This window comes from Lissotriton helveticus, chromosome 11 (assembly GCF_964261635.1).
Source record: "Lissotriton helveticus chromosome 11, aLisHel1.1, whole genome shotgun sequence".
NCBI classification, from domain to species: Eukaryota; Metazoa; Chordata; class Amphibia; order Caudata; family Salamandridae; genus Lissotriton; species Lissotriton helveticus.
In genome coordinates this window covers 1,134,039,985-1,134,067,734 of record NC_136072.1, presented here as the reverse complement: position 1 = coordinate 1,134,067,734, position 27,750 = coordinate 1,134,039,985, and the positions used below count along the sequence as shown (strand labels likewise).

Sequence of the window (27,750 nt, the reverse complement as noted above, 5' to 3'; positions counted from 1 at the left end):
AACCCCTCTGCATTAGCATATAGGTGAGAAGTATGAACCCCCTGCACCACCAGCATATAGGTGAAAAGTATGAACCCCCTGCACCACCAGCTTACCGGTCCAAAGTATGAACCCTTCTGCATCAGCATATAGGTGAGAAGTATGAACCCCCTGCACCACCAGCTTACAGGTTCAAAGAAAGAAGCACCCAGCAACAGTTTACAGGACAGAAGTATAAACCCTTCTGCACCAGCTTACCGGTCCAAAGTATGAACCCCTCTGCATCAGCATATAGGTGAGAAGTATGAACCCCCTGCACTACCAGCTTACAGGTTCAAAGTATGAACCCCCTGCACTACCAGCTTACAGGTTCAAAGTATGAACCCCCTGCACTACCAGCTTACAGGTTCAAAGTATGAACCCCCTGCACTACCAGCTTACAGGTTCAAAGTATGAACCCCCTCCACTACCAGCTTACAGGTTCAAACTATTAAGCCCCTGGCACCACCAGCATGTAGGTGAGAAGTATGAACCCCCAGCACCACCAGCTTACAGGTTCAAAGAATGAAGCGCCCGGCACCAGTTTACAGGTCCGAAGTAGGAACCCTTCTGCACCAGCTTACAGGTCCAAAGTATGAACCCTTCTGCACCAGTTTACAGGTCCGAAGTATGAACCCTTCTGCACTCGCTTACAGGTCCCAAGTTTCAACCCTTCTGCAGCAGCTTACAGGTTCAAAGTATGAATCCCTCTGCACTAGGTTACAGGTCCAAAGAACGAAGCCCCCGGCACCAGTTTACAGGTCCGAAGTATGAACCTTTCGGCACCAGCTTACAGATCCCAAGTTCCAACCCTTCTGCAGCAGCTTACAGGTTCAAAGGATGAACCCCTCTGCACTAGGTTACAGGCCCAAAGAATGAAGCCCCCGGCACCAGTTTACAGGTCCGAAGTATGAACCTTTCTGCACCAGTTTACAGGTCCCAAGTTTCAACCCTTAGGTTCAAAGGATTAACCCCTCTGCACTAGGTTACAGGCCCAAAGAACGAAACCTCCGGCACCAGTTTACAGGTCCGAAGTATGAACCTTTCGGCACCAGCTTACAGGTCCCAAGTTTCAACCCTTCTGCAGCAGCTTACAGGTTCAAAGGATGAACCCCTCTGCACCAGGTAACATGTCCAATATATGAACCCCTCTACGCCAGTTCGAAGGTCAAAAGTGTGTACTCCAATGCACCAGGTTACGGGTCCAAAGTATGAACCCCTCTGCACCAGGTTACGGGTCAGAACAATTTGCATCATAATGCTGCTCACACATCACTCCTCAAGCTTAGTTAGCTTTGCCAAAATCACGAAAATAATTTGTCCCCATTTTCATCCCTTGCAAAAACGTCTTTGATGTTCTTCTTACCCCAGGTGTTTGTGCTGCTGTGTATTCTCTTGGTGTGGACTTGTCATGAATCCATGTACCCATGTCTGCAAATCTTACAAGGGCAGCAGCACTGCAACCTCACTGAACTGCAGGCGTCATTTCCAAGTAGACAGTTCAAAGTGGAGACTGTTAGATGCATGCTTGGAGTGGTGGATTATAGGAAACAAACTGCATTGTATCAGCGGTGCTGGACATATCCATCTCTGCTGGGATCAGGAAGGAGAGGGGGTAAGCACCGGGGGGCACATACAGTCAGCTCACAGGCATCTTGCTAGGGTGCAGGCTCTCCCACTGGGTGCCACCACCCACCCTACGAAATAATAGTCCTGAATTGTGCTTTTCAACAGGAGCAGCTTCTTTGGCATAAATTAGTTCACATTTCTCTGCCTTCTCCGAGAGCCACTTAGCCAGATCGTTTTCTTCTCTGTCGCTTAATGGGGAGATTCTGCAATCAAAACTGTCAAGACTGCTCGTGCTGCTAGTTAATTTTAGCATCATACGCCCACTGACAATCTGATCCACTTTCTGTTGAATTTGGGGGGAGCTCGTGGCTTAAAGTCGCAGCATTCTCAAAGGGAGTACAACACATGGCATGCAAGGATGATCCCCGAGCTGCTAACACGAAAGACACACAGAGGCCTCGCCACAGGGTCATTTGTGAGGGTCTCTTATATTGTAAAAAGAAAATCTTCCAAGTCCTAGATCAGACTGCCTCGAGGGTCTGGAGAATGTACCCACTTATCGAGGAATCGGTAAGTTCTATATGAGCTTAAGAAATGTGGCAAAACTCATTTGGGTGATACCCCAAAACTATGGGGAAGAGTAGTTTACTTTCTGTATAAAAACAGACACACATAAAATGGTATTTGATCAATTGGGAACCATCCAATTCAATCTTTGTCTGTAAGAAATCGCATACCTTTGGTTTATTATATTATTTGCTTCAAACCATTCAAGAAAAGCCCCGCAAACAAAATCAACATTTCCACCCAGAGGTGTCACTGCCAAATTGTCCTTTAGGTAAGCAGAAAGCTAGCCAATAGTTAGTATTTTTTCCCACACAACACCTCTATTTACACATCAATCCCCTCCCTGCCAACAACTCACCCCTCGCACGACTAACAAGTTATATTGCCTTCTTTTTCATACTTTTGGGCATAGATCGCCCAATGAAACGCTCTGGCTCAATTTGGTACAAGCCCACTGGACTGTTCGTTCTCTGCTAATAGTATCCTGACCAGAAGCACCACCCACTTCAGAGTTAGTACTATCTAGTACTCTGAAATCTCTGAAAGTTGGGAACCGTGGACTCTTACCAGTATGGTTGTTATTGCCATCGCTCGCCTGCCAGCTCAGACTTCCCGAAGCCCCAACAGATACTGTGGGAACTACATCTCCGAAGGAAAGAGGAGTGATTCAATAAGCCCTTTCGTCTCATACTCTGGATGTCTTCTTTTCAGGCCCAGCATAAGATCCAGAGTTAAGATTTCCAAGGCACACATGTGTATCGCGATGTACCACTGATATGCAGGTCCCTCACTTTTCTTCATATTCCTGCTCTGTACTTATTTATTTATTTTATTTTTTTTAGAGTTTTATATAGCGCGAACTTGAACCGATTAGGTTATCAGAGCGCTTTACATAGCACCAGTTCCGTTACATGTTATCAGAGCACTTTACATAGAATCAGTTACGTTACATAAGGAACACATTTCTTTTTGTTCTAGTGAATAGGGTTATCTCTTCACACGAGGGAAGGGATACACCTGGCTATACTCCAACAGACACACAGGCGACTAGTCGTTAAAGCTATATCTCTAAACACAGGGAGGGGATGCACATGGATACAATCTAAAAGTCACATAGGATACTAGTCATAGAGTTATCTTCTATCTACACAGGAGGGATATGACTGGAAGTACTCTAAGGGTCACATAGGAGTGGTAGAGAGTATAAAGGTCCACTGCAAACACTAGTGATAAGAGTCAACTACATACACATAGGAAGGGATATGACTGGTTAAACTCTAAGAGACGCATAGGGGTGGTATATGGTGTAAGGACTTCAGCGAATACCAAAGCTTAGCATTATTGCAATAGGTCCAAGATGCAGTCACAGTATAGAGGAATGGTGGGTGGGATGCAAGGTATGGAGGGAAGGGCTAGAGTCCAGCGAAAACTGTCCGAAAAACAGCAGCAAAGTGTCAATCAGGTTAGCACGCAAGTCGAGAAGTCCCGGAGAGAAGGTGGGAACCCAGGGGGGAGATGGAGGCCAGCTGCAGTCGCATCGCCATCTTGGAGAGCTTGCGATCATCAGAGTTCACCAGAGGCACTGTCCTCACAGCGTACCGGACACAGCCACAGGCAGCAGAAGGTGGTGGATCGGCTCGGGAGACCTGTGCCCAGCAGAAGTAGTCGCTGGCGCTGCGGGGCGCGAGGGCCAGGGTCCCCTCGAGCAGGGCCCCCCCTCGGAAGTTGCTTTACCGCAACGCTGTTCGGGGCTGGAGGCAAGTATTGCTGGGTCCAGTCGGCAGAGTTGATGGAGCAAGGACCCACCCTGGGGGACAGCCTGGAATCAGGCGGAGAAATCGGGGCTAGACCAGAGGCCGGGGAGAGGCAGGGGTGAGCCAGAGGAAGCGGCGATCGACATTCTAAAGTCGCCGCCAGCCGCCATCTTGGAGTCAGGCAGGCGCTGGGATGATTCCCCCGGTGAGTGTCGCCGTCCCGGTAGGGCTAGATGGTGCCATCTCCCATCAGCAGCCGCCGCTACAGTCAGCGAGAGTCTGGCCAGGCCGGGGGAGCGCAGGTCTCAATCCTACCTCCCAACGGCGGCCGCAGTCGGCGGAGTCGAAGGCGAGGTGCCGGCCGCCATCTTGAGCGCCACCGTCCTCTTCTCATACTCATCCGGAGATCGGACCTGTCCGCTTATCTAGGGGCAATCGCCGATGCTCTGCAGAAGCCCCACTCGCTCCGCTTCACGTGTGGAGAAAAGGTGCGTACAGCAGAAGGGCCGTAGCAGCCCAGAGCCGGGGTTGAGCAGCTCGTGACCCGGGCGCCGAGACAATCCACGTCCGCTCGGCTCCCGGCTCCGCCCCCCATGTACAAATCTCCTACTGGTTTGGGCAGACAAAATCCAGTCACCCACAGGAGTCAATGGGACCAACCATAGTACCGCTTTTGTTAGTCAGCATGAAGTAAACTTAGATCTGGTCTGGCATGCCTGGTTCCTGCTGTTTACTTCTGGACAGGCATGGTTACATAGCATCTTATCACTGTGGGAGAAGTTCCCTTCAAGTTCTCGCTTTATGGAACTGCCATCTTGTGGTGCCACTCTGCTTTTTCTAATTGGAGCAGTGTGCAGGAGTTGGATGACAAGAGGTGGTAAATTCAAAAAGAACAATTGATGGACAGAATGCAGAACAGTGATCTGAACCTAAATCCATCGTTGTTTTGCTCAAGATGCCATTCCAGTTTAGAATATAGCATATAGCTGGGTCTGAACTGAGGTGGCGAAGTGAGCTAAAGAATGATGATGGATTCAACCCAGATCTGTGACTGGGGGTGAGTGTTTGAAAAGTTAACGCTCCGTCCATCATCTCCATGTATTTGCTTTGACATGAGGTGATGACACCAGATTCTCCTCCGGTGTTCAACTACCGAGGAGGCATATGTGAACCCCCGCAGCCTGAGGACTCTGACTCGGAGGCCAGTGTTTGAGCCAAGTATGATGTATAACCTCCTGCAATATGCCCCCGTGGGAGGGAGAGGGTTCAGTAGGGGGATTGTGGTAGAAGTGTTGTTTTCTATACACTGTCAGAGACTATGTGTGATTCTGGTAATAACGTGTCTACAACATATGCAAAGTCTGTTGTCATTGAAATGCTCTGCAAACTGTTTAAAAAAAAAAAACTGTTTTTATTGAACTACAGTATTAAACACTATATTTATTCTACATGGGTCTAAAGTAATAAGCATTTACAATGTTAAAATATAGAAATCTCCTCTATCATAAGCGAAAGAATGGAAGACTTGCCAGGCCTTCACACTTCACAGCAGGATCTCTGCTCACCAGCTAAAGTCAACAATCTGGGCCTATAACCCACAGTGGGTCTTTGATCCAACCACCTCCCCCCCAGCCCCTCCCCCGCCCCATCCCCCCCAACCACCGCTGCCAGCCTAACTTTTGTTGAAATGTTGGCCTTTGGTTTTTGGGGGTAGACTGAAAAAGCTTTTATTTACAGAGTATTTTCCCTCTTGCAGTTGAAATCCTTTTGACAGCTTGTGTTCTGGTATTGGCTGCCACCTTAGACTGTGACGTTTTTATTTAGGAATTCTGGTGATTTTAGCCAAAAAACAATCTGATGCCAGATTACTCCCTCGGTCAGATTCAAAAGAAGGAAAAACAAATACCTTCAAGACAAATCCTACACACTTCATTGCTACTCTTTCTCCTTCTTTACAACTGCTAGATAATGGTCTACACCAGCAAGCCTGAGCAAGAAAAGCTGCTTTTAACAACATCACTACAATCAGTTCATTGATGGTGGAGGTTGTGAAGAAATGACAGCAAGGCAAAGTAGTACAGGGCTCACCACCGATGCATATGCAGCTCTCTCTGGCTCGAAACTTGAGTTCACCAAGAAAGACCAGATGGGCAAGGCCAGGATATGTCAGACTGGGTTTCAAGCAAGTAGAGTGTACAGAAATACCTGCATGAAAGCAACGTCTTTTCTCAAAGATGCATTAAGATAGTAATGCCCAGAAAAAGCATGCATGAGAAGCTGCCTGTGTTGGGTGTTTAAAATGTCTGCAACGGGAACGTGCAAAGAAAGATGCTGAATTTGCTCTGCTAGACTGAGCATAATGATATAGATGCAAAGGAAACTCCTCTAATTTGAGGCGAGATTGTGTGGTTTCCTTCTCTGGGTTTAAGTTCAGCATACACACTCAATAAATAATGTGATGCTCTAATGCACCCTTTTTTTTCTATACAGAACATCATGTTTCTGAAAAATTTGGATTATTTAAAGTCTTCAGCCAAAAGCGTAAGATGGCTGTAAAATAGGAAAAATTATTTCCTGGCCGACATGAAATTCTGTCAGTATATTCAGGTGGAAAGTAGGGCCTACCCGGAGAACCACCTTGCATTTGCGGTAAACATTGTAAAGGATTTAACAATCCGAAAGTTGGCCTAGCTGGTCAACACATCATGGCACAGGTTCAGACATCAAGTGCACAAAGGAAGTCCAGGCGTGATTTACATCTTACTATGGAGCTGGATCTCGAAACAATACAGATATATCAATGCATCAGAAAGCAACTGTCAGCCGCTCCTCCCGTGGATTAATTGATTGTACAGTCCGATGAAGGGGAAAATAATAAATAACCTAGAAAAACAACAGGGCCAGACAACACAGCTTTCACAAGCTTTGACTTCTGTCTCCACAAACAATCAATCTATGATTACTCTTGTAATGCAAATGCTTTCATTGGCTAAAACCATACTCCTAAGGGTTCCAAGAGCCTTTAGGGCGATGTCAGGCAATACTGTAGCAAGCAAATTTACACAAAACCTCAATCTAAGTATCTCTAATATAGATATTGCAGCATTAACCTGCTTAACCAAATTCCAATTCCCTCTTCAGCATACTTCCTCCAAAGAAAAACAATGACTATTCCTGGATGCCAGAGAGTTATTTGTTGGATTTCTACTTGCCAATAGCCCTTGAGACGGCCAGAGTCCCGTTCACCCTCCAGCATCCCATGTATGCTACACAGCCGCCGAGTTCCTCAATCCGCTCTCTTTCATCCTAGAAGATGGAGATACATATATTAACTTCTTTACAGCAGGAGCACAGAATATAGCCGAACCTATCAAATCATATTTAGTATTGCATGTGTGATCAGTCGTTTGCAGAAACCAGGCATCCAAGACAATGCAACTGTAAAGCAGCCTTAAACGTTTTCAATGTACAGCCATTGGATAATGACAGGGCTCCCAAAATAGAAGTTGAATAAGACTACCTACTTTAGATTATAGATACTTCTTGCATAGTCAGTGGAACTATCCAAGTGTGTCTCTCTCACTCTGCCCTTACATGGAGTATATTAGAAGTAGGGCAGCATCCTGCAGTTTGCTTGTGTGTCTTTAAGTTGCGGGTCTTCAATAAACTTAGGAGCTAAGAACTTGATGTAGCTACTGCACTGATCTCCTCAAAGATCTCTATTAAAGCAACCTAGCTTATTTACACCATGACAGCAAGCTGCTGCAGAAATTAAGTTAAAGTCTGAAGCTTCATGCCCAACCTCAAACAGCTGAACCACTAATCAACTAACACAATACCTCTATCAGAATGGCCTTCTGCCTTTTCCTTCCATTTATCCACACAGCAATCACATAGCCATGAGTCTGTGGCTTAAGTTACAGAAATAAATCATTCCATAGAAAGACTGTATGCTCACCTCTCGATCGGGCTTGTGAGGGTCCATTAGTGTCACAGCTTCTCCATGACGTACAAGCATGACCTGTGAATCCCCCAGCCAGGCGACGTGCAGCATGTCCCCCACAATGACTGCAGAGACACCAGTTGTGCCGCTCCGCAGCTTCTGCAAGAATCAAACACAAGATCTGTGTAATGGAGCAATGAGATAAAAGTGGAACTACAGGCAATTCTACGCGGTCATTAGACAAACAAGCATTGGAAATGCAATAGGTCTCGCAATAGAATAGTTAGACATTTTTCTTTTTGCAAATGGAAGAGTGGCGTTGCGTGGATGAGTGGCGTTGCGTGGATGAGTGGCGTTGCGTGGATGAGTGGCGTTGCGTGGATGAGTGGCGTGTGTGAGTGGCGTTGCGTGTGTGAGTGGCGTTGCGTGTGTGAGTGGCGTTGCGTGTGTGAGTGGCGTAGCGTGTGTGAGTGGCGTAGCGTGTGTGAGTGGCGTTGCGTGTGTGAGTGGCGTTGCGTGTGTGAGTGGCGTTGCGTGTGTGAGTGGCGTTGCGTGTGTGAGTGGCGTTGCGTGTGTGAGTGGCGTTGCGTGTGAGTGGCGTTGCGTGTGTGAGTGGCGTTGCGTGTGTGAGTGGCGTTGCGTGTGTGAGTGGCGTTGCGTGTGTGAGTGGCGTTGCGTGTGTGAGTGGCGTTGCGTGTGTGAGTGGCGTTGCGTGGATGAGTTGGATTGGAATGCAATAAGTATCGCATTAGAAAAGTTGTAGTTATTGGTCTTGTAAATGACAATTTTTTTTTTTTTGCGATGTTAAAATTGCTATATTGATGGCTTTGTCATTTACAATGCCAATAGTTATAACGTTTGCAAATGTGACACCTATAGCATTTGGAATGCAACATGTTTAGTATTTACGTGACTTATATGGCAGCTCTGGTCGTTATGCTACATCTCTAGATAGTTTTATCTTCCGCAAATGTGACACCTATTGTAACACAATATGTGTTGTGAGGGTGAGGGTGGGTGAGGGGTTGAGGGTGAGGTGTTGAGGGTGAGGGGTTGAGGGTGAGTGAGGGTGAGGGGTTGAGGGTGAGGCGTTGAGGGTGAGTGAGGGTGAGGCTGAGGTGTTGAGGGTGAGTGAGGGTGAGGAGTTGAGGGTGGGTGAGGGTGAGTGAGTGTGAGGGGTTGAGGGTGAGTGAGTGTGAGGGTGAGTGAGGGTGAGTGAGGGTGAGTGAGGGTGAGTGAGGGTGAGTGAGGGTGAGTGAGGGTGAGTGAGGGTGAGTGAGGGTGAGTGAGGGTGAGTGAGGGTGAGTGAGGGTGAGTGAGGGTGAGTGAGTGAGGGTGATTGAGGGTGAGTGAGGGTGAGGGGTTGAGGGTGAGTGAGGGTGAGGGATTGAGGGTGAGTGAGGGTGAGGGGTTGAGGCTGAGTGAGGGTGAGGGTGATTGAGGGTAAGGGGTTGAGGGTGAGTGAGGGTGAGGGGTTGAGGGTGAGGGGTTGAGGGTGAGTGAGGGTGAGGGTGAGTGAGGGTGAGGGGTTGAGGGTGAGGCGTTGAGGGTGAGTGAGGGTGAGGCTGAGGTGTTGAGGGTGAGTGAGGGTGAGGAGTTGAGGGTGAGTGAGTGTGAGGGGTTGAGGGTGAGTGAGGGTGAGGGTGAGTGAGGGTGAGGGGTTGAGGGTGAGTGAGGGTGAGGGTGAGTGAGGGTGAGGGGTTGAGGGTAAGTGAGGGTGAGGTTGAGGGTAAGTGAGCGTGAGTGAGAGTGAGGGTGAGTGAGGGGTTGAGGGTGAACGGTTGAGGGTGAGTGAGGGTGAGGGTGAGGTGTTGAGGGTGAGTGAGGGTGAGGGGTTGAGAGTGAGTGAGGGTGAGGCGTTGAGGGTGAGTGAGGGTGAGGCGTTGAGGGTGAGTGTGGGTGAGGGTGAGTGAGGGTGAGTGAGGGTGAGGGGTTGAGGGTGAGTGAGGGTGAGGGGTTGAGGGTGAGTGAGGATGAGGGGTTGAGGGTGAGTGAGGATGAGGGGTTGAGGGTGAGTGAGGGTGAGGGGTTGAGGCTGAGTGAGGGTGAGGGGTTGAGGGTGAGTGAGGGTGAGGGTGAGTGAGGGTGAGGCTGAGGGGTTGAGGGTAAGTGAGGGTGAGGCTGAGGGGTTGAGGGTAAGTGAGCGTGAGTGAGGGTGAGTGAGGGGTTGAGGGTGAACGGTTGAGGGTGAGTGAGGGTGAGGTGTTGAGGGTGAGTGAGGGTGAGGGGTTGAGAGTGAGTGAGGGTGAGGCGTTGAGGGTGAGTGAGGGTGAGGGTGAGTGTGGGTGAGGGTGAGTGAGGGTGAGTGAGGGTGAGGGTGAGTGAGGGTGAGGCTGAGTGAGGGTGAGGGGTTGAGGGTGAGTGAGGGTGAGGGGTTGAGGGTGAGTGAGGATGAGGGGTTGAGGGTGAGTGAGGGTGAGGGGTTGAGGCTGAGTGAGGGTGAGGGTGAGGGTGAGGGGTTGAGGGTGAGTGAGGGTGAGGTGTTGAGGGTGAGTGAGGGTGAGGGTGAGTGTGGGTGAGGGTGAGTGAGGGTGAGGGTGAGTGAGGGTGAGTGAGTGAGTGTGAGTGAGGGTGGGGGTGAGTGAGGGTGAGTGAGGGTGAGTGAGGGCGAGGGTGAGTGAGGGTGAGTGAGGGTGAGGCTGAGGGGATGAGGGTGGGTGAGGGGTTGAGGGAGGGTGAGGGTGAGTGAGGGTGAGGGTGAGTGAGGGTGAGGGGTTGAGGGTGAGTGAGGCTGAGGGTGAGTGAGGCTGAGGGTGAGTGAGGCTGAGGGTGAGTGAGGGTGAGTGAGGGTGAGTGAGGGTGAGGGTGAGTGAGGGTGAGTGAGGGTGAGTGAGGGTGAGGGTGATTGAGGGTGAATAATAATGGCACCTCAGCACCGGTGGTGTGAATGCTCATAGGATATTTTTGACTACTGTACATTCTATTGGATACGCTATTTTGCCAGCTCACTGTAACATTAAAACTGGTTGGTTTAAGTCTAACAAAAACTATGATAAAGCTGCACGTGCCTTTTCTTTTTTAAATGTGATGCAGAAGAAAATTATCCATGACCAATAGGACTCTGTCAGTACTGCAAACCTAAGTTACACATACGTCAGTCCGTTCAAAACGAAGACCACAGTTACAAACGGCAGCACCATTCTCAACTTCAAGATGGTGACTATTAAGTTTGGTTCTTTGTTTCAACCAGAAAGTCACAGTGAAAAAAATGAAACTTATTCTTCCATTAGTCACAGTGGGTGGGGCTGAGTCGAAAAATAAAGTGTAGTGTAATCTGCTGCAAAAACGAAGGATTTTGCATGCATAAGAATGGAAACACTTGCCATGTTGCATTATAATCGTTAATAAAGAGGGGCACAAAACAACTGTTTTTGTCCTCTTGTATTGAAATAAACATCGTAAAAGGATGATAATCGCGTGGTAAGCTACACAAACTTGATTCAGTTTAGCTTTGCCGAACTTGTGTGGTGAGGGAAGGCTAGGCCTGCTACTTTTGGTGCTATAATGTGATGTGCAAAAATATTAGTACCATTTAGAACAAGGCTTAACGAATCATTAACAAAAAAGGAACATGTAGAAATAAAATCGTTCTTATGCAACCTGTTCCTATCGAATAACTTAAACACTATTAAAACATGCTCACTAAGTGCAAACAGGATCATTAAAATACTATGACTAATCAATAAAGAGACCTGGAGCAGGTTCTATACAAGATGGACAGATTGTGGCTGGATATTTCTTAAAGGGAGTGGGGCGGACATTTCCTTTCCAAACAGCTTCGCGCGGCCCATATGTCCAAAGAAATAAATCAAAGATAAGACCGGCTGATTGTACCCGCGCTGGTGGGATTCGGAGGCAGTGTCACAGATGCCGCTGATATGCTTTTAATTTAAAAGTAAAGCTTTCTTATTGTAAAAATGATTTAAGATGCCAGTGATAATGGGATGAGCTGGATGAGACTACATTTGTTCTGTCGGGGAGGGGTGCGGGAGGGGTGGGGGGGTTGGGAATTAGGGAGGGCGCTGACAAATCTTTATCAGCTACAATAGCACACAAGTGCGCGCTGCATACAAGGGCCGTTCATATCTTCGTGGTTCTCATTTTTCACAGATTTGCGGGGCTTAGCTCGACATACGGATGGCATTAAGAGCATTACAGATTTAAAAGATGTGATCATCATGAGAACAAGAAGAGAAAGTCTGCAATGAACCCAGAGCTGGGCGAGCAGGAGGACTTTCCTTCATCTGGCACAGATATTCGACAGCACTTGACAGAAATCAAAGGAAACCCGTTTGACGGCCATCATTACGAGTGCTTACCCAAAACCCAGACACCAAAATTAGTATGAATACAAAATCTCCCGTTTTATTGAATAAATAGTAGTGGTAAAGGATGTACAATAAATAATTCTGCTGGATGGTCTGAGCATTCCACTAGAAAAGTCACCAACAAAGCGAGTTTCCAGCAAATCCACCGATGCAATACAATGCAAGTATTGTGTGAGCAGTTTTAGCTTTAGCTTTAGACAGCTGCGACACGGCAGGCAGGGGAGGAGAGTAGGAGGAGGAGGGGGGAGGAGAGTAGGGGAGGCACGGCCTAGCGGCCGTGCGCTTGAAAGTAGATCAACAAGATTCTGTGATCTGTGACACGGCGGGCAGGGGAGGGGGCGGAGCGGGGAGAGCGGCATGTGGGTGTGAAGAAGCCGGGGCCTTTGAAGTGAAGCTAAGCTTCACTTCAAAAGGTGTCGGAGGAATGCGGCTGAGGGAACAGACGGCGATTGCGGCTGAGGGAACTGATGTGCACGCGCTTTTAAGCTCAATGCACATGCGCATTGAGCTTAAAAGTCACGGGCACTGCAAGGAATCGCCACGATTCCTTGCTTGTTAGTTAAAGGTTGTTTAAGCCGCAATAGGCTCGCAAGCTCGATGCGCATGCGCATCGACAGGCGAGACCTAAAAAGGAGTCCGGAAAATGCTTGATAGTGTGGTTGATTCTTTCCCAAGAGTTACTTTGAATTATTCCATATTTACAGTCACACACACAAAGAAAGACAGAGGTTTAAATGCGTTCAAAGCACGAGCACTCGATGCACAGTAGGTGGGTTTAGGTGTTGCCAGATGCAGTTTATAGATGGACCTTTTAGACAGTACCGTAGACCACAATCAATAGATGAAAGATTGGATTTCTACACAGATCAGCGACTATTTGTCGGAAGTGGTAGGTGCAGAAGCTGGACTGAAATGTATTACATGGACCTAAATACTTCCAAACATGCATTCCACTATCTTAAGATTAGTCTAAAGATTCATGATTTAATGTCTTGGGTTCCAGTTTACCTGCTGCTTCCCTATAACGCGTTGCAATATGTCATCCATATACTGATTGCCTGAGGAGCTCTGATTTCAGAAAAGCTCACTTCCTGGAATGCTTTTGCTATATGAGTACCAGTAATATAGTCAATATTAATACTGAACACGTATGAAGCATACACCGCTGACTGAAGGGTCTCTTGGAACTTAAGGAGTAGTTTTTTCAACTAAATAACACAGGACACCAGTGTACCAAGGATGAAGGTAACACATGACTTTGCAATATTCAAGCTTGCAACCTGCAGATTACACAAATCTCTGCAAAGAAATTACTTATGCCAACAATCAATCGCACTGGAGCTCACACTCAAGCAAATGTACACACAAACGATTCAAAAGACATTCTTTGAAAAGTAAGTAGGTCTCTCCTGTTTTACACACCGTAAACTAAGCACAGATGGAAAGGGTTATTTATGTGCAACTATAGTTCTCCAGCGTTGGTATCCATCACATATTCACATGCTGGAATATTTCCCAGTCATCAGGGTTTCCAGCCTGACAAAGCAGAAGTACTCAAGCATGTGTATTCAAGAGATATATATATATATATATATATATATATATATATATATATATATATTTATTACCTACTGGCGGTCGCCAGTAGGTATATATAGTTAGGATTTTTTCTCTATGGGATTTTTGAAAATTCTATGTCTAATAACTTTGGCGTTTGTGGACGGAATTGGCTGAAATTTTCAGGAAAATGGCACATTTTGTTTCTGAGCAGCCCTTGAAAATTTGGGGGGGGTTCGTCAAGGGGGGGCCGAGAAAAAAGGGGGGTCCCAAAACGTGTTTTTAACATTGAGTTTTCCATAGGGCGGTTGGCCTCACTTTTAGCCCGAACGGCTGAATGGATTTGCACGAAACTTGGCAAAATTGTAGGGACTGGTAGCCCGATGTGCCTTTTGTAGGTCTCAATATATGTGCTCCAGTGGATTTTGAGAAATTAACGTTTAAAAAAAGATATATATCTGTAACAGCGGACCTGGCAGCGTCCCAGGACGCGTACTTTACGCGCAACGGAGCTTTGTGAAGCGAAGCTGATTGGTTCTCCGGCGTCTGTCAACATTCCAAAAAGTCCGTAGCGGCCGCCATCTTGTCTCTCGGTAGGATCGAGAGACAAGAGGAGGTCAAAACAAAGGGGGAAATAACTATAAGGGGGCATAGTAGATCCTCGCTGACCCCCTAGGTTTGATGTGGAGGTTTTAAAAGGGCCCCGCGGGGCAAAAAAAAATAATAATAATAATAAAACGGCTGAATGGATTTGCACGAAACTTGGCAAAATATTAGGGACTGGTAGCCCGATGTGCCTTTGCTAGGTCTCAATATATGTGCTCCAGTGGATTTTGAGAAATTAACGTTCAAAAAAAGATATATATCTGTAACAGCGCTCCGCTTCGCGTAACGGAGGTTTGCGAAGCTGATTGGTCATTCGGTCACTGGGCTATAGTTGGGCTACATCTGGCTGATATTGGGCTACATTTGTTTTTTTGTGTGTCTGGCGGCCATCTTTGGGCTACATTGGGCTACATTGGGCTTCATTGGGCTACATTGGGCTACATTTGGGCTCCAACATATATATAGGCCAATGTAGCCCAATATATATTTTTCAAAGTTAATTTTCGTAAAAACCACTGGAGCATATATCTTGAGACATAGCAAAGGCACATCGGGCTACCAGTCCCTACAATTTTGCCAAGTTTCGTGGAAATCCATTCAGCCGTTCGAGCTAAAAGTGAGTCCAACCGCCCTATGGAAATGAAGGAAATGAATGGGTAATTTGTAATTAGCAAATAGCTAATCGCAAACTAGGAATGGTAAAGAATCGCTATTTATTCCTTAAAGTTCGCTATTTAGGAAATGCAAAAAACTTTGATGATACATATGGCGGTTCATCTCTAACAAGATAAGAAGCATAGGGATACATTTATGATGACTGGCGCATCACCAGGGATGTGTTAGTCATTCTGTGCCGCTGTTCCGTCACCTATGGTGTGCTGCATTTACAATGCGGCGCATCATGGGGCAAAAACAGCACAGATGCGTGATGTATCTGTGCCGTAAAGGTGGCGCATTGCTGGAGTTGTATCGCAAGTGTGATGAAGCTCCAGCAAGGGTCGGGGGTGCCCCTGTCGCAGGGTTTCTGTTCTCACACAGAACTGTGGACAGAGGATTGGAACCTCGGCGAATTAGGGTGTCCCAAAACTCACGTTAGTAATCAAAAACTCCTTAGCAAGCTAGGTACAGTGTCACATTGGATATAACAAACTCTCAATGTTTAGACAATCCAGAATATGAACTTATAGTACCTCAGGATACGTGGAACTCATGAACAGTCGGTCGTTATATATTTCTTAGAAACCAGAACATGGAGTTAAGAAGAACACATGTGTATTTGAAATGTTTATTTACTAATGCCGTCTTCTCAGGCGTAGTATCTTAGATAATACAAGTACACATATTATCAGTAGCAAAATTACCAGCACAGTTACTAGTACATAAAAAGCGAATGGTGATAGTATGTTAACATGCAGTAAATGAATAAGAGTTAGCAACACTTATAAGCAGCCGCGGGCCGTGGAGGGAGTTACGGTGAGGCAGGGAGGCGGGGAGGGGGAGAAGCAGGGTGGAGAATACAAGTACACATATTATCAGTAGCAAAATTACCAGCATAGTTACTAGTACATAAAAAGCGAATGGTGACAGTATGTTAACATGCTGTAAATGAATAAAAGTTAGCAACACTTATAAGCAGCCGCGGGCCGTGGAGGGAGTTACGGTGGGGCAGGGAGGCGGGGAGGGGGAGGGGCAAGGTAGAGAGGGCTCCACCCTGCTTCTCCCCCTCCCCGCCTCCCTGCCTCACCGTAACTCCCTCCACGGCCCGCGGCTGCTTATATCTCACCCTCCCTAATACACATATTATATTATTTGCTAAGAAGGTCTCTTTGTGTTGGTTTAGGGCGTGCCCATACTTTAGTGTCTTAGATTTGAAGGAATCACATCAGCATACACCAGCTCTCTCTTCATGTGAACCGCATCAACTGTTGTGTATGTGTGTTCGGCAAAGCAATATAAAACCCGCCTCATGCCCAGAATTGGCAGAAGTTGCACTTATGTTATGAGTATGAAGTCGTGGAGATCAGACCTCATAACAATTCTGTATCGTGTTGTTCTTGAAACTTTAGCACTCGCTGTACAGATATAGTTTAACAAGCAAAGCAGATAGTAGAGCAATAACATATTATTCTCATGTAAACCACGATGAACTACTAGGTGGAAAGCTAAAGCAACAACTAAGTGTCGTGTGCAGAAGTTGCAAAAAAGGAAAAATGGCGTTTAAACCGGTAATGAGCCCATGCTAACTTAACACGGTGTAAAGATATCCAGGACCTAGATGACACCTCCCCATGATCCGGAAACGAACTGAATAAGATAATAGAAGTGCCATCTCATGAGAGCAGATTGCAAGTTTATATGTGGACGGTCCGCAAGGTAAAGCATTAAAAACTAGGAAAATGTAATGCTAAAGAAAAATAAAACAGCCAAGTACTTTATCGAGTCTTAAGCCAATAGGCAAGGTAAATAATAAAAACTTGACAAATAAGTCAATGAATTGTCAATGAAATGCTAGTACTCAGCATATCAAACATGAAAAAGGTCTATGACATAACTGTGTATGCAAAATAAGCTGCAACAGCCTCCAATAGGAAGTCACCGTCTTCATCCGAAAACAGTTCAGCCATCCAATTTAAAAGCGGAAAAGAACATACGTGCTCTCCCAGCACCGGATCCTCTATCACCATCAGAGGACAGCTCGGTGGGTTTTCAAGAAAGCTCTGTTCCAAGAAAGACTGTGCTGCCGCCAGTAAATTCCAGGGACCAAGTAGTCCATGCATCAATGCCACAGCCATAATCCTTTCGCCAGGACAAACCAACTTGTGAGTAATGATAGGAGTCATCAGCTGATTAAAGTCGACGTCAGGAGAAACCGGTCCGCAGAGACACAAATCAATGGCCCAATCGAAATCACAGGTCAGGCAGTGAAATACAGGCTGGACACAGGTGAAGTAGGAGAATCGAAAAGATAATCCATATGCCGTGCTTAATATCGCCAACGGCATTGTGCCATAATATTCTAGCATGCGATTGCGGAACAGTGTCAGCAGCTGCAGGGTGGGAGGTTGCATAGGAGGGACATCCATATTTAAAAATGTAAAAAAGCACAAGAGCGTCCGCTGGTAATGCAAGTAAAAATGCCAATCCACGAACCAGAGTGGAGAAAATAGAATGAAAGGAAGCAGGGATGACTCCAAAGATTTTCTCAAATGAAGTCACGAGACCACTGGTAACAACTTTAAAAAAGTGCGCCAGGGTCTTTGTGGAGGATGCGTTAAAGATAGTCGGAACCATGTTGCTGAAATTGAAAGGCAAATCTGAATTGAAAAGGGTCTGCACCTCTGTACGGGTGTTCGCTATGTGAAGCACGAAAGTTTCACGGGCCGAACTCAAGGCCACCTCTCTCTGAGACAAAAGAGCTCTTATTCTTGCCATGCCGTTGAAATCTGTCCCAAGGTTGGTATTTGTGGCCAGATTGAAAACTCCCTATGTTCATGTGTGGGAGGAAATAGAACATTTCTGCAGCAAATAACCCGTTCACTTACTGTTACGATAAAAGGAATACTTTTAATTAACTCAGAACAATCTTCATTATTGAGCATCAAATAACTACCATTTTCCAACAACTTGAACGTGGGGATGATAGCAGGAACTGGCGTGCCTTGCAACACGCAAGCCATATTTGGTCGGTGTTTGTTGCATGAACCGTGTAACTGTATGTGCCTACACATTAGTGAATGATCTGGCGTCTCAGTGCATTCCTCTCCATTCAGATAAACTTCTTGATCATCTTTGAAACATCTGTATGTGTATGGAAGCGACCAGACCTCATGAAGAAAAGCACTACCTAAAGGTTCATAACGACCTATTGGTATATATTTCATACAATTTGAAAACTTATATAAAGCAAAAGGCAGCGTTATTAAACCGTGGATAAGGCACGTTGCCAAATAACCCGCAATCCTCTGCTGATGATGTCACTGAGCATGTCATGAATGATGTAATATGTGACATCATCAGCAGTGGATTACGGGTAATAGTATCTCTAGTTTACTCCCCTATAGCTGTCTTTCTTTTAACATAAGTGTCTGTTTCCTTCCCTTATACTTACTGTTTTTGGTTCGCTTCTGGTTCGCGTACCGGCGAGCGAACTGGGAAGCGAACTAAGAGAAATAGAGGTTGGCACAGTTCCAAATATTGTACCAATTTTTTAATAACGGGGAGGTAGTTCTGAAAAGAACTTTTTTTTTATTGTTTTTGTTGTTTTATATTTTTTTTATTATTTTTCGGAACATTTTTTTACTTTTTTTGAATTTTTCTGAACAGTTTTATATTTTTTGGGGTTTTTCTTGGAGGGGGCAATGAAAACGATTCATTGTAAAGGGCTCAACAGGAGCAACAAAACAAAAAAAGAAGTATTTATTATTTTGGGCGTTTCGTACAAACTTGCATATGATAGTCAATAGCTCTGTTGATCAGAGTGATGCTTTTTTCTCCGTAGGAAATGAATCCATCGCAAAATACGCAGATGTGTTTTACTTCACCAAATTTCATTTGTATATTTGGCACCATCTCCCTGCCCTCTGGTCCCGTTACTTCCGGTACAACAGATCTTCTGGCCATAATAGGGAGATTATCTAGGTCGTTCCGAAACTGTGCAGCACTGTAGTTGTTAGGATGCCACCTAGTCATATGGCGATGCATTGTGTAGTTTCCGAAACTGTATTTTTTCTCGGTTCCTCTGGACAGTCTATCTTGACATATAAGGCAAGTTACGTATCTTGCATTTACTTTTTTCTGACCTTTGGGAATTTAAAAAAATTGCCAAATGAAGTTTTCTTTCCGGTGAGACGTCCTGGGCTGCTCAGGCAAAAACTGCCTCTCTTCGTGCTCGTCGTCCTGTTCCTCTTCTTCTTCTTCTTGTTGAATTATAACTTGAGCAGGTGGTCCACTCTTCCTTGGATGTGGTGGAGGTGGTGGGGAAGCACCAGCTGAAGCTACTAAAGAAGCCATTGCTCAGTGATCACAAAGGGTCTTTCTCTCACAATGATGAAAGTCAGAGTGAGGAAAGAAGGAGGGATTTTCATCATTTGGGAAAAACAAGAGTTCTCAACCAATCAAAAGTGTTCATTTTAGATTATATGACCTAGTCTTACATCATTAGGAAACCAAAAGTGAAATGAACCAATGAAAAGTGTTATTACCAAGTCACATGACTTGCTGTGTTTACGTTAAGCGCTTTGCAGGGCCTCCCGGTTTGCTTCCAGAAACCTGCGCTTTGCGACTCGCTTCGCGTACCAGTTCGCTAACGTAGCACGTCATATGACGTATCACGCGACAACGTGAAACGTCATGCGGACGGGAGGCGTCACGATGTTGTTTTCTAACGCGGCACTTGCGGTAAAGAAACGTTTACCGGCTCGCGGTCTATTTCGCGGCATCAAGGTCAGCTAACGGGAAGCTTCCCGATTCGCGAAGCGGGAACGAAGAAAAAAAAATATTAAAAAAAAAAATTATTCATAAACATATAAAATATCTTTTTGGATTTAAAGAAGAATACATTTTACAGCTACAGATATTAGCTGTTAAAAAACCAATGAAATTCACAGAAAAAACCATAGGTTATAGACCATATATAGTTAGGAATTAGCATTTACAAAACCTTGAAAATTCACTGAAAAAACCATAGGTTATAGACCATATATAGTTAGGAATTAGCATTTAGAAAACCTTATTTTACTCACACAAAACCATTGAAATTCCATATATAGTTAGTTGCACTAACTATATATCGCGCACCCGCAATCCACTGCTGATGATGTCACATATTACATCATTCATGACATGGTCAGTGACATCACTGATGACATCACTGATGACATCTCAAATGACATCACTGATGACATCACTGATGACATCTCATTTGACATCAATGACCACATCACTGATGATATCATTCATGTGACAATACAATGCATCTCCTCACATTTTAATATAACCTCTGTTTCACCCAGTGTTAAAAAGAGAGTATAATTTTTGAAACCATTGACACACCAATACTAGTTACTACATACGCACTCACTGATTGCTACGTCTACACACACCTTCACTCATTCACCCATACAATCATTCATACATACAATCACTCATCTTTACAACACTATCATATGCACTCATACACCTATACAGACACTCACAGTCTGCCACTCATCCATGGAGTTACTCACACACCTAGTCAGTCCTGTAAAGAATCAATGACACTTCCATTTTCTTGTCTATACAGTTAAACATAGAGCACCTTACATTTTCAAACATATACTAACACATACTTACCTTCTTATACAATCATTGATACAAGTACAGATTGATCTGCACAGAGTCACACACCTCCCAGCTAGCCACACACACACTCAGTCTCCCATACAAATACTTGGGCAATCAATCAATAACCCATATAGTTACTCATATAGCTACTGATCAACACATGCAGCAGTTTACAGAACAACAGACATAATGATGCACAAATTAAGACAGTTTAGTCACTAACCCATGCAGTCAGTGAGACACATTTAATCACTCACTCATACAGTCAGTCATGCACCTACTAAATCCTTCGTCCAGACACTTACACATCCACTCATTCTTCAATATGTAAGACATATTTAAACTTTATAGAAACAAAAAATCACTGGATGTTGTTATCAGTGATGTCATCAGTGATGTCACTGACCATGTCATGAATGATGTAATATGTGACATCATCAGCAGTGGATTGCGGGTGCGCGATATATAGTTAGTGCAACTAACTATATATGGAATTTCAATGGTTTTGTGTGAGTAAAATAAGGTTTTCTAAATGCTAATTCCTAACTATATATGGTCTATAACCTATGGTTTTTTCAGTGAATATATATATATATGAGTATTCTGTGCTCCTGACGTATAGGGAGAGCATCTCCTGGTAATAATGTACTGGTCTAACGCAAAATAATGGACCCTTACAAAAGAGCAGTTAAAATAATAAAAACAAAAAAATAATTGTAAATATATTTAATAGCTACAAGTTCAAGGGCCAAGACCCTGTTATTCTCCAGGACTGCATGAGTGCACGTTTAGCCCCAATCAGGTCTCGCAAGCTCAGTGGCAGACAACAGATGTTTGTTAACTTAATGGTAACCATTTTATCAATCTTAGAAGGATGAAAGAATGAGTGAATCTGATATGATTCGACCTTGAGATTGTGGGGCCAAACACTTCTTCTCTCTTGAAGATGCATCAGTCCACCGAGCCATTTCTAACCTGCGTTATGCATCTGGTTTGCATTTTAAGCATACTGTTCAGCACATTTTAGAAGGGCCCTGCGTGCACACCAAATGTTTGACTGTGAGGACATAGTGAGGTGGTCACTCTTCAATGTTCCTAGTCACAGGCTTTCTGACTACAAATCAAGGCTATCAGGCTTGTCAGAAAAATGTGTTTAATGGAAGCACACCAAGAATACAACCAGGGGGGGGCGTGGCTTGGCGCCGAAAGTGATGGCCGCTTGATCCCGCGGCTCCGCCGACCCTATCCCCTTGCCTTGCTACAGCCGACCATTATCCGTCGGTCCCACGGATCTCTTGGTGTTCGCGGGCTCCCCTGCCTGCGCGGCGCACAGCGGTCCGGCTCCGGCCCCTCTACGACCTCCGGTTGCCGAGATACGCTGCCTCCCGGAGCGGGCCGAGAGAAGGCCCTGAAGGTGCGAGTCTCGCGGCCGGCGTGCCGCAACACTTTAGTCCCCGGCTTGGGGCCTGGACTTGGGCCGATCGCGGCAGATGTAACCCGGCCTCCGCCCCACGGAGTGTGCTGGGAAAGGGCCGTGCGGGCCGGAGACCCTGGCCTGGAGCTGGTGTGAGCGCGCCGGCGACTGCTGTGGACGGCGGCTGCTCCCTGACAAGTCGCAGCGCGCCCATCGCGGAAGACGCGAGGTCTGGCCTGTGGAGGGTGACATTGGCTGAGGGCTCGCGTGGGGGCACCGGTGGACGTTTGGACACAGTGGCGCAGGAACCTGGTTGGGGACGGTGACCCCCTGGAGTGCCTGGAAAGGTGAGGCGGACCATCCGGACCGGAGGCGGTGCTCAGGCCTCGTGGTGCCTGGGTGATTGCCCGGTTACTTCTGCTGCTTGCTCGCCTGGGCCTACGACCTCGCTCGGCGGGAGGTTGTTGCCCTGGGATCTGGGCCGGGCCGGTCGCCTCACACTGCCCGACCCTGGGAGCACTCTCTCGAGCACTGCGCTACGCCCTACATCCTGGCGCCTCTTCTGCCTACGCCAGCCTAGGTGAACACTGACTTGCCCCATAGCTTGCCCCCTCGAATCGGACTTCACCATGAGGCCTAAGCAGGGCCAGGCCTCGCAGGCGAACAGTCTTGACAAATATACGGTGCAGAGGGGTGCGCCGCGTACGGAGCCGCCCGCGAACGGCCAGCAAGCTCCGCAAGAACCTTCTCTGGCTAGTATCATGACGGCGATTCAGGGACTGGGCACCACCCTTGAAACTAAAATCGACAAGATGGCCATAGAGGTTAATCTCCTCCGGACGGATCTCAACAAAACGTCGGAAAAGGCCAGGGCCAACGAAACCGACATAGTGGACCTGCGGGCATCCACCAAACGTCTTGAGCAAAGGGTGGACGACCTGGTCCATCAACATCGCCAGATGGCGCTACGGCTGGACGATCAGGAAGGGAGGGCCAGACGGAGTAACATACGCCTCGTTGGCGTTCCGGAGGATCTTGAGGGGCCCAGCGTGGAGCTGTTCGTGGAGGAACTCATTCTTCACCACCTCAAACCAAAGCGTCTGTCCACCATCTTTACAGTCGAACGCGCGCACCGGCGCCCATCCCAAAACCTAAACCGGGGGCGCCACCACGGACAATTATAGCTAAAATATTGAATTACAGAGACAGGGACGCCGTCCTTCAGGCAGCCAGACAATCTGGGGATCTGCTATATGAGAACGCTGTGATACGTTTCTTTCCAGATTTCACCCTCCAGGTTCAGCGTGAAAGGAGGTCATTTTCGGGAGTGAAAGCGACACTCCGAGAGAGGGGCCTCAGGTACATGATGTTCTTCCCTGCGAAGCTCAAGGTCCTCCGAGGAGGAAAGTCCTTCTTCTTCACGTCGCCGGCGGAGGTGCAGGACTGGCTTGACAGGGAGGTGGCCTCGACGGGAGAGGGAGCGGAGGCCCAGAACTGGAGAGACACGCAAACTGCATCTCCGGGCTCTGCGACCGGGAGATCTGATCGAGAGGACCAAAGTCAACGCGCCTGGAGGTCCCACTCCGCGAGTCCAAGCTGAGGGTCGAGAGAAGGGATACGTGAGGACGGCTTCCGAGAACTCGAGGAACTGATAAGTGTCCCTGTATTGTATGGTTATGTTGCCCTACCTATTAGACTTTGCTTGCTTAGAGGGGTTCGTTACTAATGGGACATCACTCATGACCGTGGACGCCACACTTCTGGGACGCAGGACTTCGGTACTGTTGGCAGGGAGGCGGGGGGGGCGGCGGGTGACGGGGCCTGCACACGCTTCCCGTGACAGGTCCTCCTCAAAAGGGGGTGGATTGTTCACTGTTGTAGTTCCTCTTCGGAGGCGTTTTGGGGCGAAAGGCACTCTGCTAATTGGGGATGTGGGTAGTTTTGAACCCGCGGAGCAGGGCGGCAGGGAGGGGGGGTGTTCGGGGGGGGTTGGGGGGATGAGTGGAGAGGGGCGGGGGGGGGGCTTGGAACAGTTGGGTGCCAGAGGGATGCACTCATGCCGTACTGATCAGAAATCGTATTGACACTGAATGTTGGGGGGGCGGCTGGGGGGATGGGGATGTTGGGGATGTTTTACAGTCATGTGTAGTCAGCAATGTCAGGTTTGTTCTCAGCGCCAGTATGCAGAATAGCATCATGTCACACAGCAATGGTTATGGCTAGCAAATGGGAGAAGAGCCTCAGGGTTTTGAGTTGGAACGTGAACGGGTTGGGGGACAAATTGAAGCGCACCATAGTCCTACGATTTATAAAGCGACACCAGCCGGACGCAGTCCTGCTGCAGGAAACACACCTCATGGGGAACACTTGCCAGGCCCTCAATAGGTGGGGATACACCCTTGCAGTTCACTCCGGCTTCACTTCCGGATCCAGGGGCGTTGGGGTCCTGCTGCGCCGTGCACTACCCTTCCACATAGATCACACAGAATCGGACCCGCAGGGTCGTTTTGCAGTGGTGTCCGGTAGGTGGGAAGGCTACCGCCTCAACCTACTCTCGATTTACATCCCCCCTGGCTTGCAGACTCAAGCGTACACTGATTTGGGCACACTACTTCTCTCCCTCCCTGAGGGTCAACTGGTAATGGGAGGGGACTACAACGCGGTGGTGTCAGGGACCCTAGACAGACAACCCCCACGGGTCACACCACAGGGGCAAAAGTGGTTGACTGACTTCCTGGACGCCTTCGGGCTCACGGACGTATGGAGACTAATTCACCCCGCTGACACTCACTTCACCTTTTTTTCTGGCCCGCACAAATCATTCTCCCGCCTTGATTATATCCTCACAGTGCTGCACCATGATATGGCGATACGAGAAGCTGCACACCTTCCACGCGGCATATCTGACCACTCGCCGGTTAGTACCCACATAACGTTCGGGACTAGACGTGAGGGTTGCATTGCACCAATCAGCGCCTGGCATTTGAAAAATGAGGAGCTTAGTGCGAAGTTATCTAAGTCAATAACCAACTACTTTGAGGATAACGTGGGATCGGTTGACTCCCCTGTAACCCTGTGGGAGGCCTTCAAAACCGTGATCAGGGGGGAGGCGTTGTCAGCCATAGCGGGTGGAAGAAGGGATAGAGAACGGCAGGTTGCGACAGTGGAGGCGGATCTGGCAGAGTTGGAGAGGGAGGCGCGAGAGGAGGGGGCGGTTAATGTACAACATCGCTTGCAGATGAAGACTCAGGAGTACAGAGATTTAGTCGCGCAGGAGGCCAGGACGGCGGCCATGCGCAAGATGGGGAGGATATATGACCAGGGAGACAAAGCTGGGAAACTTATAGCGTGGCTCGAAAAAAAAACAACAGGCCAGTAGAGTGGTGCCGGAAGTACGAACGACTGCGGGGATAGTAGTGACTGAACCCCGGGAGATAGTGGCAGAATTCGCCAGGCACTATAAGCAAGTATACAGCCGTGAGTCTGACCGGCCGGAGGAGGACTCGGTGGCCCTCCTGGCGGATATCAGACTGCCTTGTCTGTCGGAGGAAGACCGGACTGCCCTTGAGAGCCCGCTCGAAGCCTCTGAGCTTCAACGCGCTATAGCCGACCTCCGCCCGGGGAAGGCCATGGGACCTAACGGCCTCCCAATAGAGCTCTACAAGCTTAAACCCGATGCCCTTGGCACGCACCTAAAACGCATGTTTGATGTAAGTAGGGAGGCAGGGAAGCTGCCCAGAGACCAACGCATAGCAACTATAGTGGCGATACCAAAGGAGGGTAGACCTCAAGACATCTGTACCTCGTACAGGCCAATTTCGTTGCTCAACGCGGAGCCAAAGATTCTGGCTAAAACACTGGCCAATCGACTCCAGCCGGTCCTCTCTGCACTGGTCCACCCGGACCAGTCTGGCTTCATGCCCCGCCGCAACACCGCACTGAACATCAGGCGCCTCAATGGCGTACTCGGGCAGCGGCATAGGCTGCGGGAGGATGCAGTGGTGCTCTCCCTTGATGCCACTATGGCGTTTGATACCCTTGAGTGGCCATATATGATCGCGGTACTTCGTAAATTGGGTTTTGGGCCTAATTTCATATCCTGGATCCGTCTCCTCTACGCCGAACCGCTGGCCCAAGTGGTAGTCAACGGTAAGGCGTCTGAGGTCTTTACTCTGGGGAGGGGAACAAGACAGGGATGCCCTCTCTCTCCCCTCCTATTCGCGCTTTCCCTGGAGCCGCTAGCGGCCTGGATACGGCAAGACGTCTACCTTAAAGGGATAGCGTGGACGGAGGGTTGGGAGGACAAGATCTCCCTGTACGCCGACGATATCCTCCTCTACCTCACTCAACCGAGTAAATCTATAGTGGCGGCAATTGACATCTTTGCGAGCTTCGGGCAGAACTCTGGGTTCCGGATAAATTGGAGCAAATCCCACCTCTACGTGCTCCGAGGGGACCCTCCGAGGCTCCCCGCCACCTGTCCTATTACAGTGTCGGCGGACGGATTTAGATACCTGGGAGTCTTCGTCTCCACGGACAAGACTCTACTATACGAAAAGAACCTTCTACCGCCTCTGCAGAGATTCCAGCGAGATGTCGGGTCCTGGCGACAACTCCCGCTCTCATTGCTGGGCAGAGCAGCCCTCTTTAAAATTATGGCTCTGCCCAGATTTCTCTATGCAGTACAAAACTACCCGGATCTAATACCAAACTCGTACTTTGCTGCGATCGAAGCGGCGCAACGTGACCTCCTATGGGCGGGGGTGCCCAGGATAGCACTGCACAAGCTCACGTTGGGATGGTACGACGGTGGAATAGCCCTCCCCGACATCCGCAAATACTACTGGGCTGCCCACCTCTCAGCCATAAATCATGGTACATACGGTGATGGGAATGACCCCGGGTACGGGATGGACAGATGGCTACTTCCTGGGGGAAACTACGAAATCGCTCTCTATTCTAGGCCACGTAAACACCACCTCACGGGTCCGACCAAACACTCGGTACAAGTATGGCATGCTGCGCTGCGGAAAATGGGATGGTCCGGTGTCCTGACTATGTTCACCCCACTCTGGGCGTCAGAAAAACTGGGTAACTTGGGACGTACTAAGGGGTTCCGTAACTGGGACCTGATAGGGATCTTGCGGATTGGGGACATATGGGGCCCCAAAGGGATCCACACATTCGCACACATGCAAGACACGTATGCATTGGCCCCCACAGAACACTTTAGATACTTACAAGTGAGAAATTCCCTGCAAACCAACATCCAGCCGGACACCACACCGCCTCAGGCCTCACCACTTGAGGACAGACTACTTGATGGGTATATCCCAGATCACGCCATCTCTCTAACCTACAAAAAACTAATCAACAACCCCCCCGACATGCTCCTCTCCCTAAAAGAGAAATGGGTTGCAGATGGGCTTGAGATGGACGAGGAGGAGTGGACTTGGGCTCTTGCCTCCCCTAGGGAAGTGGCGATATCGGCCAGATTGCGTTTGATACAATTAAAAATTGTGCATAGAGTATATATTTCCTGCACTAGGCTGCAAGCTATGGGGAGGGGAGGAGAGGGTCTTTGCAGAAGAGGATGTGGCGGGCAAGGCACCTTCTTCCACATACTGTGGGATTGTCCAAAGGTACAAAGATACTGGAGAAGGGTGGTGCAAT

At 47.8% G+C, this 27,750-nt stretch overlaps 1 protein-coding gene across 4 annotated transcripts in view; it reads right to left on the bottom strand.

Annotated features, from left to right (window-relative positions):
• PPM1F (protein phosphatase, Mg2+/Mn2+ dependent 1F) overlaps positions 1–27,750 on the bottom strand; it is a 170,291-nt gene that overhangs the window by 6,654 nt on the left and 135,887 nt on the right. For all 4 annotated transcript variants that reach the window (XM_078667881.1, XM_078667884.1, XM_078667882.1 and 1 more), the window contains exons 6-7: positions 7,867–8,010; positions 7,121–7,214 (exon numbers count right to left, since the gene is read on the bottom strand). In XM_078667881.1, the coding sequence (XP_078524007.1) occupies positions 7,121–7,214; positions 7,867–8,010 (238 nt within the window). The remainder of the gene's footprint in view (positions 1–7,120; positions 7,215–7,866; positions 8,011–27,750) is intronic.